The 14,483-nt window shown below is 40.6% G+C and overlaps 1 protein-coding gene across 2 annotated transcripts in view; it reads left to right on the plus strand.

Annotated features, from left to right (window-relative positions):
* The window catches only part of Eps15 (epidermal growth factor receptor pathway substrate 15), a gene marked incomplete in the record, with an annotated part of 149,770 nt that overhangs the window by 113,649 nt on the left and 21,638 nt on the right, over positions 1-14,483 (plus strand). For both annotated transcript variants that reach the window (XM_008828458.3, XM_017796995.2), the window contains 6 exon segments: positions 282-485; positions 3,557-3,673; positions 4,036-4,126; positions 8,233-8,268; positions 10,458-10,594; positions 12,547-12,613. In XM_008828458.3, the coding sequence (XP_008826680.1) occupies positions 282-485; positions 3,557-3,673; positions 4,036-4,126; positions 8,233-8,268; positions 10,458-10,594; positions 12,547-12,613 (652 nt within the window).

Consider the following 14,483-nt stretch of genomic DNA (forward strand, 5'->3'; position numbering starts at 1 on the left):
TTATGTATAATTTGTCAGTAGATTGTAGGAATAATATGGTTCCCTCTGGTTTTCGTGACTAGCTAGGCATTGTTTCTCTCTTGTATCGTCTCCTCCCTCTATCATGGTTTTCCCACTTAAGGTGCCCGCACTTCCCCCCTTTCTTCCTTACTAATACCCTTGCTCCTATGATCCTACCTCTGTTGAGCTTCTTCTTTCCTTATCCCCTAGGGCATACCTATTTTTATGTTACATGTGTCTCTAGTAATAAATTGTTTTGTATTTCTACTTTGTATTGGCAGGTGCAGACGAGACTGATGGAAATGAAAGATCTGGAGAATCATAGTAACCAATCAAATCGGTGCAGCAGCCCACACAGCACTCTTGTAAATGGTGCTGCAGATTATTGTAGCCTCAGCACCAGCAGCAGTGAAACAGCTAACCTTAATGAACATGCTGAAAGCCAGAACAACTTAGAGTCCGAACCCATTCACCAGGAGTCACCAGTGAGTCTTAATCCCATAATCTTCATAATCAGCTTCGCATAAAAAAAAGATTGATGAAGATCAAAGTGTGCGTGTGTGTGTGTGTGTGTGTGTGTGTGTGTGTGTGTGTGTACAAATATGCACATGCACCTATGTTGAGGCCAGAAGATAACCTCAGGTACCATTTCCTCAGATGCAGTCCACCTTTTTTTTTTTTGATACAGGGACTCTCCTTGAGACTTGATTAGATTAGCTGGCTGGAAAGCCCCAAGTATTCACCTACCAGGTCCTGACTTTTTGTGTAGATTCTGGGTATCCAGACTCGGATCCTCATGCTTGAACATCAACTACTTTACTAAGTGGGCCATCTCTTCATCCCAGATGGAAGTTTTGTTAGCACTGTATATAATACAAAGGTATTACCATGTATCATTTGAGGACACTTGTATTTTCAGATTTATTTTTAATTTGTGTATGTGTGTTTTTATTTGTATGTGTATCTCTGTGTGTGGAGATATACTCACTTGTGGTTGCACCCACCCATGCATGTATGTGTGGAGGCCAAAGTTCAACTGAGGTGTCCTCCACTATCACTCTCCACCTTACTTTTAGAGACAGGGTCTCTTCACTAAATCTAGAGCTTGCTGTTTCAGCAAGACTGGCTGTCCAGCAAGCCCTGGTTACCCACTTGTCTTTGCCATCCCAGCATTGGGTTATAGGTGCATACCACCATTCCTAGTTTGTGCCAGGAGCCCAAACTCAGTTCCTCATTTTTGCAGAGCAACACTTTACCCATTGAGCTCTCTTCTCAGCCCTGCCTTTGAGCTCTTGATCCACCAGCCTCCACCTCTCTTGTACTGGGATTACCAGGATATGCCATCACACCTTTTTTTTTTCTTATTTATTATTTTTATTTTTTGTGTATGAGTGTATTACCAGCATGTATGTAGGTAGGGTCACCCATGTCATGCAGTACCCTCGGAGGTCAGAAGAGAGTATAGGCTCCCCTGGAACTGGAGGTAAGGACAGTTGTTAGCTGCCATGTAGGTGCAAGCGCTCTTAACTACTGAGCCATCGTCTCTCCAGCCCCGCCACTACACCATTTTACAGAGCATAGGTTAAAAGCAATGTCTCAGCTAGGCATGGTTGCATACACTTTAAAATTGCATGTATTTATTTATTCTCTCTGTGTACCCGGTGCATGGATGGAAATCAAAGGACGATAGGCAGGTCTCGGTTCTCTCCTTTTAACATGTAGGTCTCAGGGAGTAAACTTAGGTCATCAGGCTTAATGGCAAGGGTCTTTACCCATGGGGTCATCTTGCTGGCCCAGGCATACATGTTTAACCCCAACACTCAGGAGGCTGAAGAGGAAGATTGTGGGTTCTAAGCCACACTGGATAACATAATGAGACCTTGTCTCAAAACAACAGTAAAACAGAAGTATTGAGCTGGACATGATGGTACACACTTTTAATCCCAGCACTGGGAGGCACAGGCATTTGGATCTCTGTGAGTTCAAGGCCAGTCAGGTCTATATAGTAGTTCCAGGCCTACTGAGACTACAGGGAGACCCCGTCTCAAAAAGACCAAAAAAACCCAGTACTTCTGCAGATAGTAACTTTTGGAGCCAGGGTCTTGCTATGTTGTCCACACTGGACTCAAGTAATCCTCCTGCCTCAGCCTTCAGAGTTGTGATGATAACAGACCCACCACCATTACCTTTCTTAGGTAATAGCTTTTTAAAAAGGTTTTAAGAGCTAGGGATATAGCAAAGTGGCCAGGAGTTTGCATACCACATAAGAGGCTTTGAGTTTGATCTCCGAAAATAAATTTTAAAACATATATACAATTTTAAAATGTTTTGGAAGTATTCTTACCCAAAGCTTTAAGTAATTCTTTATTATGTAACATTAAGGACATTAATTTTACCAATTATTCAGAGTGCATCAATTATGTACAAGAGTGTGGGGACTATATAGATATATGTTTTATTGCATTTCTTTGTTGGGGGGCATGCCACAGTGGGCATGTGGAGGGCAGAGGACAACTTGCAGAGAGTTGGTTCTTTCCTTCTTCCATGTGGGTTCTAGGGATTGAACTTAGGTCATCAGGCTTGGCAGCAAGCACCTTTACCCACTGAACCATTTTTTTAAATGTTTGTTTGTTTGTTTATTTATTTATTTATTTGTTTGTTTGTTTGTTTTTGTCTTTTGAGACAGGGTCTCCCTTATTTATTTATTTATTTATTTTGGTCTTTTTGAGACTGGGTCTCTGTAGCCCCAGCAGGTCTAGAACTCACTATGTAGATAAGGCTGGCCTTGAACTCACAGAGATTCACCTGCCTCACAGAGATCCTCCTAAGTGTTGGAATTAAAGGTGTGTGCCACAAGGCCCGCTTATTTTTATTTTATGTGTTTGAGTGTTTTGCCTACATGTATATAAGTACACCACATGTGTACATTGCCCACAGAGGCCAGAAGAGAGGGCATCAGATGCCTGGAATTGGAATTACAGCCAGTTGCTAGCTGCCATATAAGTGCTGGGAACTGAACCAGGGTTCTCTGCACAAGCAGACAATACTCTGAACTGCTGAGCCATCTCTCCAGCCCCATCCACTGAGCCATTTTGACTTGAGATAAAAGATTTTCTTTTTCTTTTTTTGATACAGGGTCTCACTCTGTAGCCCTGGCTGGCCTGGAGCCCACTACATAGACCACACTGCTCTCAAACGCATAGAGATATGTCTACCTTTGCCCACAGAGTGTTGAGATTAAAGGCACGCACCACTGCCTGGCAAGACAAAATTGTTTTGTTTTTAATTAAAAAAATTTTTTCTGCCTACGTAAAAGTTGTGAATTGCCTACAAGTATGTTAGAGCACCACGTGCATGCAGTGCCCGCCGAGGCCAGAAGAAAGTGTCAGATCCCCTGGAACTGGAATTAAGAACAGTTGTTAGCCATCATTTGGGTGCTGGGAACTGAACCTAGGTCCCCTCTAAGAGCAACTGGCACTATTAACCTCTGAGCCACCTCTCTTAAACCCGAGACAAAACTATTTTAACTTCATACACGTGCACATATTTTTGGTAGGTGAGAAGTAGTCCTGAAATACCACACTCTGATGTGACTGATGAAAGCGAAGCTGTGCCTGCAGCTGGTGATGAACACGCTCGTCCCAGATTCGACAGTGACAACCTTTCAAGACAGGTGAAAACAATTTTATATTTAAATGTTCTTATCTCTAATATCTTTTTTTTTTTTTTTTTTTGGTCTTTTTGAGACAGGGTCTCCCTGTAGCCCCAGCTGTCCTGGAACTCACTATGTAGACCAGGTTGGCCTTGAACTCACAGAGATCCGCCTGCCTCTGCCTCTGCCTCCTGAGTGCTGGGCATAAGGGCGTGTGCCACCAAGCCCGGCCTGTCACTAGTATCTTAAAGTGGGGGTGGGGCTGCAAAAATATTTATTGATTTTTCAAAGTAAGTATATGATCTGAATGTAGGCCATTTTAAGTATTATCTTTTAAAGGTTTGGTTACTAAAAATTATCTTTTAATTAAAAATTATTTTTAGGAAGATCCATTTAATGTAGAATCAAGTTCACTGACAGATCCAGTTGCAGATACAAACTTGGATTTTTTCCAGTCTGATCCTTTTGTTGGCAGTAAGTATCTTTGTTTTGAAAGTTTACCCAAAATAAGGTTTCTTAATGTATGTAAGCATTAAGGGTTCAGTTTTGAATACATACTTGTTACAGCAAAACTAAAGGTGAGAAAAGGGTTTATATTCTTGTATTTGCTAGTATTTAACCTCCACATTAAGCCATGGGAGTTTCTGTCTAATCATGACATCTGATGAATTAAAATGTCCGGTGGCAGTGTAAAGTATGTTAAGTATTACTGTGTGAAAGGTCTTTGAATTATATTTTATTTCCAAAACTATCTTGTGAAACTGAGTTTGGTATTAGAGGTACATACTTGTAATTTCAGCACCTGGTAAACAGAGGCAGGAGGTTTGCTGCAGATTTAAGGCCAGTCTGGTCTACATAGCAAGTTCTAGATCAGCCAGGGGCTACATAATGAGACCTTCTGTCAGAGAAACAAAAGCAAGAGAAGAGTCAAAACTAAGGCATATGGACAAAATAACTTAAAACTTTTTCATTTAAAAAAAAATATTTTATGCTGGGCATGGTGGCACATGCCTTTAATCCTAGGCAGACGCAGGCGTGGTCTACATAGTGAGTTCCAGGACAGCTGGAGCTACCGGGAGACCCTGTCTCAAAAAGACAAAAAAAAAAAATTTATGTATATGAGTGTATTGTCTGCATGTATGCAAGTGCATCCATGTTATATAGTGCCTGCAGAGGTCAGAAGAGGGTGTCAGATCCCCTGGAACTGGAGTTACAGACAGTTGTTAGCTGCCATGTGGGTGCTAGGAATCAAACCCAGGTCTTCTGCAAGAGCAGCCAGTGCTCTTAACTGCTGAACTGTCTCTCCAGCCCCAAGTTTTTTCTTTTTCGTTCTTTGGTCTTTCTGAGACAGGGACAAGTTTTACATTTTCAGGGTATAGGGGCTGAGATTGTAGCTCTGAGGTAGAGTGCTTGCCTAGAAGACTTGATGTCTTGGATTTGGTCCCCTGACTGCATTAGTAAATAAATATCATGGTTCAGAACATTCAGTTCTGGAAGTTTTTATCAACCTGTAAAGAAATTTCATACCAATAGGCAAACACTTCATCCCCATCTCAACTCCTTACCTGATTTTTTTTTTGTGGGGGTCTTTTTGAGACAGGGTCTCCCTGTAGCCCCAGCTGTAACTGGAACTCACTATGAAGACCAGGCTGCCTTGAACTCAGAGATCCGCCTGCCTCTGCCTCATTAAAGGCATGCGCCACCACGCCCGGCCCTTATCTGATTTTTTAAATGGACAAAATTATTTAACTATTTTTCAAAGTGTATATGCAAATGGCCACGAAGCCCATAATGAGATACCATTTCATGCCTACTAGGATGACTATAATCAAAGGACAGATAATAACAAGTGTTAGTGAGGATATGGGGAAGTTGCAACAAACTGTTGGTGAATGTGAAAGGATTTGGTCTCTTTGGAAAAGGGTCTGATAGTTTGATAGTTTCTCTAGTATATGACCTGATAATATATACCCAAGAGGAATGGAAATATAAAACATATACATAAACTTTGTGTAGCACATCATTTTTCTTCCTTTACAAATGGGCTATTTATTTTATTTTATTTTATTTTATTATTATTTTTTTTTGTGTGTGTGTGTGTGTGTGTGTATCTGTGTTAATTTAAGTGAGTGCAAGTGCCTGAGGGTGCTAGAGAGCATATTTTCTTGGAGCTAGAGCTACAGGCAGTTGTAAGCCTCTTAACTGGCCCCCTGGTTTGTTGTTTGTTTGTGGTTTGTTTTTTATTGTTGGACTTGTAGGAACTCTTTGCATATTCCAAATATATGATTTGGAAATACTTTATTGCATTTATGTGTGTGCTTTTTAAATTTTTTGAGACAAATGCTCACTCTGGAGCCCATACTGGCCTCACACTCAGGTAATCCTCTTGCCTCAGCCTCCTGAGTCATGGGATTACAGGCATGAGTGCCTATACTTCTCTTTAAGAGCTTTATAGGATTTTTTTTTGCTGTTGTTGTTGCTTTAATTTTATGTATATGAATGTTTTGCCTGCATGTATATAAATGTACCACATGTGTACAGTGCCCATGGAGGCCAAAGTGGTCTTTAGATCCCTTGGAACGCGAGTTACAGATGGTGGTTAGGTGCCATGTAGGTGCTGGGAACCAAACCTAGGTCCTCTACAAGAGCAGCCAGCACTCTTAACCACTGAGCCATCTCTCCAGCTCCAAAAAGCTTTATAATTTAACTAAAAAGGCATCATCATGCCTGGCTCCTTTTTCTTTTCTTTTTTTTCTTTTTTGTCTTTTTGAGACAGGGTCTCCCTGAAGCCCCAGCTGGCCTGGAACTCACTATGTAGACCAGGATGGCCTTGAACTCACAGAGATCTGCCTGCCTCTGCCTCCCAAGTGCTGGGATTAAAGGTGTGCACCACCATACCTGGCTTTATGGTTTTAACTTTTAAAACTAGAATTTTGGTCAGGTGTGGTGGCTCACGCCTTTGATCCCAGCACTGAGAAGGCGTAGTGTGTTCCAGGCTGGCTTGGAACTAGGAAGACTGTCAAAAAAAAAAAAAAAAAAAAAAAAAATTTAGAGCTGCCTCAGTGGTTAAGAATGCTTGCTGCTCTTCTAGAGGACCTGAGTTTGTTTCCCAGCCCCACGTCAGGCACTTCCAATCTCCTTTAATTCCAGCTTCAGGGGTTCTGACTCCCCTCAGTCTTCTTAGGTATCTCTACATGTGTGACATACACACATAAATAAAAACAAAATTGTGTATCTGGTATGCGGTAGGGATCCTGTTGTCCAAATCTCTTTTTCTTTGGAAACAGGGTTACAGGGTCTTATGTAGTCCAGGCTGGCCTCAAAAACTCACTGTATAGCTAAGGATAACCTTGAACTCATGACTAATTTGTCTCTACCTCCCAGTGCTGGGATTATAGGTACGTGGAGTTCCAGGACAGAGCCCAGTTCTTTGTGTATGTCAGGAAAGCACTTTACCAACTGAGTTACAGCTCCAGGCCTGGAATATCGTTGAAAAGACTATCCTTTTTTTCCTACTTGGGTGTATAACTTTTTTTTTTGTCTTTTGGAGACAGGGTCTTCTTGTAGCCCCAGCTAGCCTGGAAATCACTATGTAGACCAGGCTGGTCTGGAACTCACAGAGATCTGCCTGCCTCTACTTCTCAAGTGCCGGGATTAAAGGTGTGCACCACCACATCTGGCTTCCTTGTGTGTTCTTGATACTCTGAACAAAATTCAAATGGCCATAATTATGAGATTGCCTCTGGATTATTCAATTTTATGAGTGATTTTTTTTTGACTCAGGCAAGCTTTTTATCTTCATTTCTGAAGTAGTGATGGTAATGTCCACCCATGTCCTTATGAGGAGTAGAGATTTTGTTAGTAAAATTTTTGCTATTGGGGGTGGAGAGATGCCTCAGCAGTTAGGAGCACTAGCTGCTCTTGCAGAGGACCCAGGTTCAGTCTAGCACCCACATGGCAGCTAACAACTGTCCAAAACTCTAGTTCCAGGGGAATTCAATGCCCTCTTCTGACCTCCATGGGCATTGCATGATACAGGTGCACTTACAAACATGCAGGCAGTACACTAATACATATAAAATAAAAATAATAAATAAAATTTTAAACACATTTTCCCATTGTGTCTATCTTCCCTACGATCTGTAACCTCTTGCAATTAAGAATAAGTATATTTGGTTTATTTCTTTTGTTTTATTGTTATTGGGGGTTTTGTTTGTTTTTTGAGACAAGGTCTCCTGTAGTCTCAGCTGGCTGGAACTGTATAGACCAGGCTGACCTTAATCTCACAGAGATCTGCCTGTCTCTACCTCTCCTTCGTGTTAGGATTACTGCCACCACACCAATGTGGTTTATTTCCAGTTTTCCTCTTTTTATGTGGTATGTTAAGTTCAGCATTTTTTTTTTATAATTTTAAACCTTTCCTAAGGTGAATGATATTCATAATTTTATTTGCATGTCATTTATAATTTTATTGAGGTAGAATTATTAAAACTAATTTAAGAAAGTTTTCTTTTAAAAATACCCTTTAATGGTATTGCAACAATAAATAATATTTTCATTTGTTGTTTATTTTGTTACAGGTGATCCTTTCAAGGATGATCCATTTGGAAAACATGGTTAGTATATTATTGAGTTCCCTTCTTAACGTTAATTCCACTCTGCCTAATTATAAGCATATGTTGTATTTAAAAATGAGAACTCACACACTGGTAATTCTAGGAAATGAATTGCTTTCTTGTTTAGTTCTAACATTTCTCTAAAGCCATAGTAAGTGCTATGTTTCTAGCGTTTTCAGAGTGTTAGAGTTTTGTGAATATGCATAAGAAACAACAAGCACCAGGCCTGGTGATGCATGCCATTAATCCCAGAAATCTCTCTGAGATTGAGGCCTGCCTGGTCTACATAGTGAGAGACTGTTTCAAAAGAAAAGAAACTACTAGCTTGAGAGAGAGAGAGAGAGAGAGAGAGAGAGAGAGAGAGAGAGTTGCTGGGGACTGAACCTAAGGCTTTGTGCTTTCTAGGCAAGTGCCCCACTACTAACCCCAACCCCGGCTTCACTTTTTAAAAAAGAAATAATCAAGGGCCAGGCACAGACCTTTAATTCCTATACTCAGGAGGCGGAGGCAGGTGGATCTCTGTAAGATCAAGGCCAGCCTGGTCTACACTTCAAGTTTCAGGTCAACTAGGGCTACAGGGAGACCCTGTCTCAAAAAATGAAAAATTAGTAAGAAAAATTAAAAGAAAAAGTAATAATCAAAATAGTGCTTAAAAATAACATTGACTCTAATTTCTCCATATTAACCAAAAGTTAACTCAATCTGATGAATCTTCACCCTGCTACTAGGTTGGAAAATAATTTTACTGTCCTCAGATTTTAGACTATTCATATGAATAGGAGAAAGGGATATCTTTAAGTATTATTAAATGTTTATTTTTTATTTTTTATTTTATGTGTATGAGTATATTGCCTGCATGTGTGTAAGTGCACTCATGTTTGTCCAATACCCTCAGAGGTAAGAAGAGGGTGCCAGATCCCCTCGAACTGGAGTTACAGACAGTTGTTAATTGCTATATGGGTGCTGGGAATCGAACCCTGGTCCTCTGCAAGAGCAACTAGTGCCCTTAACTGCTAAGCTATCTCTCCAGCCCCAAATGTTTTTTAAAAAGATATCTTTTCTCTGAAAATTTTCACTATAACAAAGGAAATCTTGTTTACCATTTAATTTGGCTTCCCAAATGTGTTCCATAGTATTGGATATTAGCCATGAATACAGAGAGAGGAGCACAAAAATTTTTTGTTATTTCTGGGCTGGGCGTGATGGCACACGCCTTTAATCCCAGCACTTGGGAGGCAGAGACAGGTGGATCTCTGTGAGTTCCAGGCCACCTGGGGCTACAGGGAGACCCTGTCTCAAAAAGACCAAAAACACAAAAATTTTTTTGTTGTTGTTATTTCTTTTGTAATAAGAATAGAGCTGGGCTTGGTGGCACATGCCTTTAATCCCAGCACCCAGGAGACAGAGGCAGGTGGATCTCTGTGAGTTTGAGGCCATCCTAGGCCAGCTGGGAGTACAGGGAAACCCTGTCTCAAAAAAAGAAACAAAAATAATAAGTGGACTTAAAACTAGATCCTTTAAACTTTATGTTTACTAAAGCCTGGCGTGGTGGTGTCTGTCTTTAGTCCCAGCACATGGGAGGCAGAGGAAGATGGATCTCTGTGAGGCCAACCTGAGTGCCAGACCAGCTGGGGTTACAGGGAGACCCTGTCTCAAAAAGACAAAAAAAAAAAAAAAAGCTGACTAAAAATAAATTTAGTAAGTGAAAGGCTCTGTGTGTTTCATTAAAATCACAATGTCTTTTTGTTGTTGTTGTTTTAAGTCAAGCAAAGCCAGAGTTTGTTCAAAGAGGATAATTTTATTAGTGTTTAAAAGAAAACCCCAGGGTAAGCAAACTGTAAATCTCAGCAGCTGCCTAGGGAGAGAGATAAAGGAGAGAAGAAAAAAAGCCATTTCTAAAAGAATGGAGGTCAGCCACCTGGCGAACAAGCAGCCACGTGGTGGGAAGGGAGCTTTAGAAAAAGTAAGGAGGCCCAAAGTACCAGGAAAAATATTCTTACCTCTGGCCAGCATCAGAAAAATAGAAAAAGAAGGAAAAAGAAATGATTTTCTTTTCTGACTCCAAAAAGGCGTATAGACCTAGCAGAACCTTCTGGTAGCTCTGCCTCAGAATGCCTTTTTGTCAGGCAGTGGTAGTGCCCTCAGGAAACTGAGTCTTCAGGTCCTTACCTTTGTTCTTTTTCTCTTAGATCCATTTGGTGGTGATCCTTTCAAAGGTTCAGACCCATTTGCATCTGACTGTTTCTTTAAGAAATCTTCTACTGATCCTTTTGCCACCTCAGGCATTGACCCCTTCACTGCATCCACCACCAGCAGTAATACATCGGTAAGTGGCCGGATTAAAAACTGTTCAAATGAATGAATAACAGTTGTCCTAAGTACATTTCTTGAATATATAGTAATGCAATCCTCCTTTTGACTATTTCTAATGGGCCATAAAACCTTTTTCAGATGCCGGCCCATTCAGTTTCTGGTTTAATGTAATATTTCATACTTTCATCATCCTCTGGAATTGATTAGAATGACTTACCATGTACAAAAATCAAGTCCAGCCTTATCCCATTGGTGATACTAAATATAAGTGATTGAATATCCAAAGCCAGTTTTAAGTAAAACTTGGATTTATTGAAAAAAATGGAAATTACTTTAAAAGGCACAATGATGTTTTAGAACAATAAAATCATTTCTGTTATCTTGTAAATATATCTGGAAAAGTATAAATATCCACTAAATGCCAGGCTTTTGAGTACATACATGTCTACATCTCTGTTTAATAGCCACTTACTGTGATCCAGGTACCTCTGTGCCTTGGAGTCATTGTTTCTAATCTTCATTTTAACATCTCTGTGACTGAGTATCTGCGGTTGCTACCAGCTACTAAATACTCCTTTTTCCTACAGTTTAGCTTACACTCGTTTTAGACTCATTTGCCAATTTCTTCTAAAATGGACACAATCTGAATTCTCCTCCCACCTTTCTCTCTCTCTCTCTCTCTCTCTCTCTCTCTCTCTCTCTCTCTTCTTCTCTCTCTCTCTCTCTCCCTCCCTCTCTCTCTCTCTCTCTCTCTCTCTCTCTCTCTCTCTCTCTCTCTCTCTCTCTCTCTCGTTTTCCACTGCTCTCATTTTAAAAATGAACAGGCCAAATCAGCTCTTCCTAATTTACAAATACATTTCTCTCTTCTCTGCTGCTGAGATTTTCCTACTATTTGTTCTTACTTTTTCTTTTTCTCCTGTTTTTCAAAGGAAATGTCGCTCTTGCCGTCACCTCATTGCTCCATTTGAGAAAGTTGGCAGCAAAATGACAGCTGCAGTTTATCTCCTCTCCTTGCCTCCGGGATGCTGCTAAGCTCTTTCCTTTCCCAGTCTGTGCCTCCGTTCATACCCTGTCCTATGAGGGTTATGGTTTTTGTTCTTGTTTTTTGGCATTTTTGAGACAGAGTCTCCCTCTAGCCCCAGCTGACCTGGAACTTGATATGTAGACCAGCTGGCCTTGAACTCATAGGTGTGTGCACCACCACGCCCAACCAGGATTACAAATGATTCTCCTCCCCCTTGTCTTTTTGTGTGCTATACAAATTCAGTACCACAGAACTACATCCCCTGCCCTATTATAACCTTTTATAAGCTAAGTAAATGAGCCAGATAAGGTGGTATGGGCCTATAATTTCAGTACTTAGGAGGTAGGGGCCAGAGGAATAGGAATTCAAGGTCATCCTCAGCTGCTAGTGAGTTTGAGGCCCTCCCAGGACACAAGATAAGAAACAAAAACAGGCTAGAGAGATGGCTCAGCGCTGACTGCTCTTGCAGAGGGCCTGGGTTCTATTCCCAGCACCCACATGGCGGCAACGAATTGGCTGGAGAGATGGCTCAGCTGTTAAGAGCACTGACTGCTCTTGCAGAGGACCTGGGTTCGATTCCCAGCACCCACATGGCAGCTACAAACTGTACTTAACTCCAGTTCCAGGGGAATCCGAAGCCCTCTTCTGACCTCCGCAGCATTGCACGACACGGGTGCACTCACATACATGCAATACACTCATACACATAAAATAAAAATAAAAAAGAAAACAAAATGTGAGGTTTACAAGGTTAAATTAGTACAGCTGGGATGGCAGGGAGATCCTGTCTCAAAAAAGAAGATGCAAATCAAGAGGGAAACATTTGTTCCTGATGTTTGTACTCTCTAATTTAGAATTTGTGAAGTTTTTCCTAGGAATAGCAATGACATTTCAGCTATGAAATGTTGTCTCTCAGTCATAGATTTGTGTCATTTGTTTAGGTGGAAACTCTGAAACACAATGATCCTTTTGCTCCTGGTGGAACAGTTGTTGCAGCAAGTGATTCAGGTAAATAAATTTGTCAATTTTACTAATGTTAATTATTACCTTTACTTAAAAAATTTTATGCGTATGAGTATATTACCTGCATGTATGTGAGTGCACCCGTGTCATGCAATGCCGTGGAGGTCAGAAGAGGGCTTCGGATTGCCCTGGAACTGGAGTTTAGGACGGTTCGTAGCTGCCATGTGAGTGCTGGGAATCGAACCTGGGTCCTCTGCAAGAGCAGTCAGTGCTCTTAACCACTGAGCCATCTCTCCAGTCCCAATTATTACCCTTTTTTTAAAAAAATGTAATTAAAGTTCATTACTACTTACAAAAAAGCTGTAGTGTACAGAAAGATTCAAAGAATTGAAAAAAAATTTTTTTTCACTGTACTGAACAGTTTATAACTGAAAGTACATGAGTTTATGTGTACAAATATTCCAAGTTTAAAAGAAAATCATTTTAGTAATAGTGATGGTCTGTGGACCTTAGTCTATCTTCTCCTGCAACAAAATATCAGATCACATTATTTATAACCAATAGAAGATTGTTTGATTTATGGCTCTGCAGGCTGGAATGTCCAAGAGTTGGCATGAGGTTTTTGTGTTGTCACATGATGAAACAGCATGCACACACACTTGGGACAGAAAAAAATGAGGCCAAATTCATCTTTTTACATCCTAAAATTAGCTCTAGTATAAATAACCTATTTCTGATAGAATAGCTCTAATGCATTCATGAGGGCAGAGCCTTCATGACCTAATCACCTCTTAAAGGGTCACTCCCTAAAAGAGTTACAGTGGCAGTTAGATTTCAACATGAGCTATGGAGAGGACATTTGTGCTATAGTAATATATGTCTACAAGCTTAAGCAGCCTTTTATCCGTGAACTAACATGAATCCCAAAGTTTCCAAAGCAGAGCTAGAAAATTGATTTTTTTTTTTGAAAAAAAAATTTTTAATTCGGATTTCCCTGTAAGACCTCCCATGGAATCACGTTAAGATGCCCACCACTAAAGGACTTACTTTGCATTAAAAACGTATTTTTATCTTTAGATAGAATTCAAAGGACTTGCATGAAGTATGTAGTATACCATTTTAAGATTATTTTCTTGTCCCTGGAGAAGTGTCTTAGTGGCAGTTAAGAGCATGGGCTGCTCCTGTAGATGACCCAGCAGCTTCACTTCTTAGCACTGGCATGGTGGCTGACACGGTAGTTCCAGAAGATCGCAAGCCTTCTTCTGGCCTTCATTGCCATTGCATCCTTGGAAGGCAAAGCACTCATATATAAAATAAAAATTCTAAGTTACCCTTGTTCCCCTTCCTAAATGTTATAGTGTGCACATATGCATTTGTTTACATATATATGTATGTATTGAAGGTTAGGATCTGCAAATAATGAGGGAGAACATGTATTTTCTTTTTCTTTCTGAGATTGGGTGACCTCACTTAATATTGTACATTCTAGACCCATCTATTTTCCTGTGATTTTGTGATTTCTTTTTTCTTTAGAGTAGAATAACACTCTGTTGTATGTATGTTCCAGATTTTCATTGTCCATTCTCCTGTTGATAGACAACTAGGTTGGTTCCATTTCCTTGCTGTAGTGAATGAACATGGGGATACAAATACCTCCGTAGTGTGGGGAATGGAGTCCTGGGGTATATGCCCAGGAGTGAGATATTTGGTGTTAAGGTTCAGATAGCCCTGCCCCCTCACCAATAGGATCCCAAGGACTTCTCATGCTCCTGAGAAAAGGGAACCAAGCTGATAAGCACCTTGGTCTTTGAAGTCAAGAGAAGCAGACTTTTCTCTACTGTTTGGCCAACACAGCAGGCTTCCTCTTTGATCTCTAAAGAGGACAGGTTTTAACAGTCCTGCTCCCCCCCTCCCC

The sequence above is a fragment of the Nannospalax galili genome, unplaced genomic scaffold (assembly GCF_000622305.1).
Source record: "Nannospalax galili isolate Female #2095 unplaced genomic scaffold, S.galili_v1.0 scaffold713, whole genome shotgun sequence".
Classification (NCBI taxonomy): Eukaryota; Metazoa; Chordata; class Mammalia; order Rodentia; family Spalacidae; genus Nannospalax; species Nannospalax galili.